The 3,180-nt window shown below is 38.3% G+C and overlaps 1 protein-coding gene across 1 annotated transcript; it reads right to left on the bottom strand.

The window, feature by feature from the left end:
* On the bottom strand, nt 1-3,174 carry LOC106106189 (ankyrin repeat domain-containing protein 17-like; the record flags this gene model as incomplete). Its single annotated transcript, XM_013286736.1, has 4 exons — nt 3,084-3,174; nt 1,345-1,566; nt 589-846; nt 1-87 (listed from the first exon to the last, which is right to left on the bottom strand). Coding segments are annotated over exons 1-4 (600 nt in total), but the record flags the coding sequence as incomplete, so codon positions are not given.
* Between the last annotated feature and the right edge of the window lie 6 nt (nt 3,175-3,180).

The raw sequence follows: 3,180 nt of genomic DNA, 5'->3' as shown, positions 1-3,180 counted from the left end.
CTCCAGCAGCAGCATGGCCAGCTCCACGTGCCCGCCGCACGCCGCCAGCGTCAGCGGCGACTCGAAGCTGTCCGTCGGCATGTTCACCTTACATACACACATATTTGTATTATAATAAAGATGCATCTATACTAATATACTAAAGCATAAATACTAAATACACACTACTAGTGGCGTATGATGTCAACATTCACTGCATGTTTTTGAATAATACTTTATTTGATAAAAAGCCCTCAATAACGACACGCCTTATCCTGTACATTTTCACGCTATTAACCTTAGGAGATTATATAAATTGAAAAAAAAAAAACCTTTATGTGGGAAAGGGACCATAAGCTGACAACATCAATGCAAGGTTGCCATGGTAACGGTTACTGTTATTAAATGTCAAAGGCCTTTGTTGATGACTTTGTGAATATGAATTTTGATATTTGCCATGAGAATTTGACAAATGTAAACAAAATAAAGCTTTTATAATTCTGTGCAGATGAAGCCGCACGGGAATAGCCGCTTAACTTGAAGGCAGAAAAAATTGCTTTATTATACATTATCTATATTTTTAAACAAATTAAACCGTTATTATGTTACCTGTGCGCCCGAGTCGAGCAGTAGGCGTGCGACCTCGACGTGTCCGTCCATGCTGGCCTCCATGAGTGCGGTGTGCATCTCGTCGGTCTTGTGCTCGCGGTCGGCGCCGGCGGCCAGCAGGAAGCGCACCATGTCCAGGTGGCCCTTGTAGCACGCCAGCGTCAGCGCTGACTCCTTGAACTCGTTCGAGTGAGTGTTGATGCCCGCGCCGTGCTCCAGGAGGATCTTAGCCACGCCCACGTGACCGGCGGACGCCGCCTACGTACACGGAATAATGACATTAACAATATTTTCTTTTGTTTTTAAAACATTTGTGAAGTGATCTTTTATTAATGGAATAGGATGTGTGACGATGGCCATCAAGTATATATTTGTTTAGTCGAAAATTTAAATTTTTATGTTACTAAACTTGTGTCAACTAACCCTTTTTTCCTCTAGTCATGTATAAATTAGTACTGTAAGTTCTAAGGATCATATACCCTAATTGATCTCTGAGGTCTAACCCTAATTGATCTGTATATTTCTCATCAATACCAATATTATAAAGAGGAAAGAAGAAGATTTGTATTTTTGTATGGAATAACTCAAAAACTACTAGGCCGATTTCAAAAATCATTAGAAATGATCATTAGAAAGCTGCGTTATCAGTGAATAACATAGGCTAGATTTGTTATTATTTTTAAATTATTGCGAGCAATTGCTTTACTAAATATACACTTGACGACAGTGACTGACTCTGTGGTGTCTGTTACTCACCTCCATGAGCGGCGTATGTCCGTTCTCGTTGTGGTCCTCGACGTTGGCGCCGTTGTCGAGCAGCGCGCGGACGCAGTCCTCGTGTCCGCCGGCGCAGGCGTACATGAGCGGCGTGTTGCCGGAGGTGGAAACAGCGTTAACATCCGCGCCATGCGCCACCAGCAGCCGCACGATGTCGACATGCCCCGCGCTCGCCGCCTCCATCAGGGGCGTGCAATCGCCCTGAACACAACACAATTAACATAACCAAACTTCACACTTAAATACTTGTAGTGGAAAAGCTAGGAAGGGCAAAAGAATTACATACTTCGTTTAAGATAATATAACAACTAAGTTTGCATACTGTCACATGTAGGTACTATGTTTACAAACGCACTCGAAAACCCAGATTTAAGTATTTTTTGGTGTAAATTAGAAGGTCATCATAAAACAAAGCTTGATATAAAACACTAATTAGATGTAAACTACCTATATTAACACAAAACAAACGCACTTCACAGATAACGCATCAAAATATAAAAAAGCCACGAAGATTTTAAGAAACTCCTTGCACGCACAAAACACTGACCTCAAAAAACAAAAGTATGTGTATATAAAACTAACTTTACACATGTCAAAAACAACTCACTCGTTTTCGTCGCATTCCTTTCAATATTCTCCTCATTCTCATACTTGTTATTTATTTCCTTATCACTTACAGACGGTACTTACTACTTGTATCTTATTTATTAAAAATAAAAATTTGCATTTACCTCTCAAACGTAAAATATTACTATACACCATTTTTCTACAATTACCTTATTTCACGTAATGATTGCATTTTGAATAATTAGAGGCAAATCGATTTTGAAAAAAATTTTAATTAAGAGAAACGATCTACTTTGACTCATTGACATTTATATCTGAAATCTATGTTCTTATAAAAATGTACGTACGAAAACATGTTTCTGTTCAAATATCCACAGTGGAAACTAAAGCTTAGATAGTAACTATGCAAATAAATATAGAATTTGAACCTATGGGCGATTTGTCGGCATTATTGATTCTTATCTGATAAGAGAAATCAAAATATATTTCCTCATCATAAAAGATTAACGATAAACCATCAATATTTAACGTGTATAGTTGCAATCTGCGTCAGGTAATAGTTACTGAAAAACCAGGCAAAATACTACTGACCTAATTTCCAAATGGGTAGGGAGGGGTACAGTTAAAAATAAAGGCCCACACCTGTGACAATTATCACATTAACTCGTCACGCAAAATCGGGTGAATCAGGCTCGGGTGTTGCATAACCATCTCTTATATAATTGCAATACATTTGCATTAATATGCTACATGACTTTTTAATTAAAATGTATAAATGGGATTTGTCAATATATTCACAAAAAACATATTTTTACTATATTGGTCACTTATATTTCACTTACCCATCTCGACTTTGTCAAAAATGGGCTTACTAAACACACACGTTTGGACACCTTACATCCGTTGAATCTTCATACTTACTTTTACTTACTAGATAAGCATAACCTATACTAATATTATAAAGAGGAAAGATTTGTATTTTTGGATTTTTCTATGTATTCGATTCACGTAAAAACTACTGGGCCGATTTCATAAATTCTTTCACCATTAGAAAGGTGATACCATTTATGTGTGCCATATTTTTTATTACTTTTTTTTATTTCACGCGGGTGAAATCGCGAATAACAGCTAGTGTTATCATAATTACATACCTTGATGCCGCGGTCCTCGACGCTGGCGTGCATCGCGAGCAACACCTGGGCGAGTTCATAGTACCCAGCGGAGCAGGCGAGGGAGAGGAGGGACTCG

Source organism: Papilio polytes, unplaced genomic scaffold (genome assembly GCF_000836215.1).
Source record: "Papilio polytes unplaced genomic scaffold, Ppol_1.0 DF822289.1, whole genome shotgun sequence".
In the NCBI taxonomy this organism is placed as follows: domain Eukaryota; kingdom Metazoa; phylum Arthropoda; class Insecta; order Lepidoptera; family Papilionidae; genus Papilio; species Papilio polytes.
This window is presented reverse-complemented; position numbering and strand designations above follow the sequence as displayed.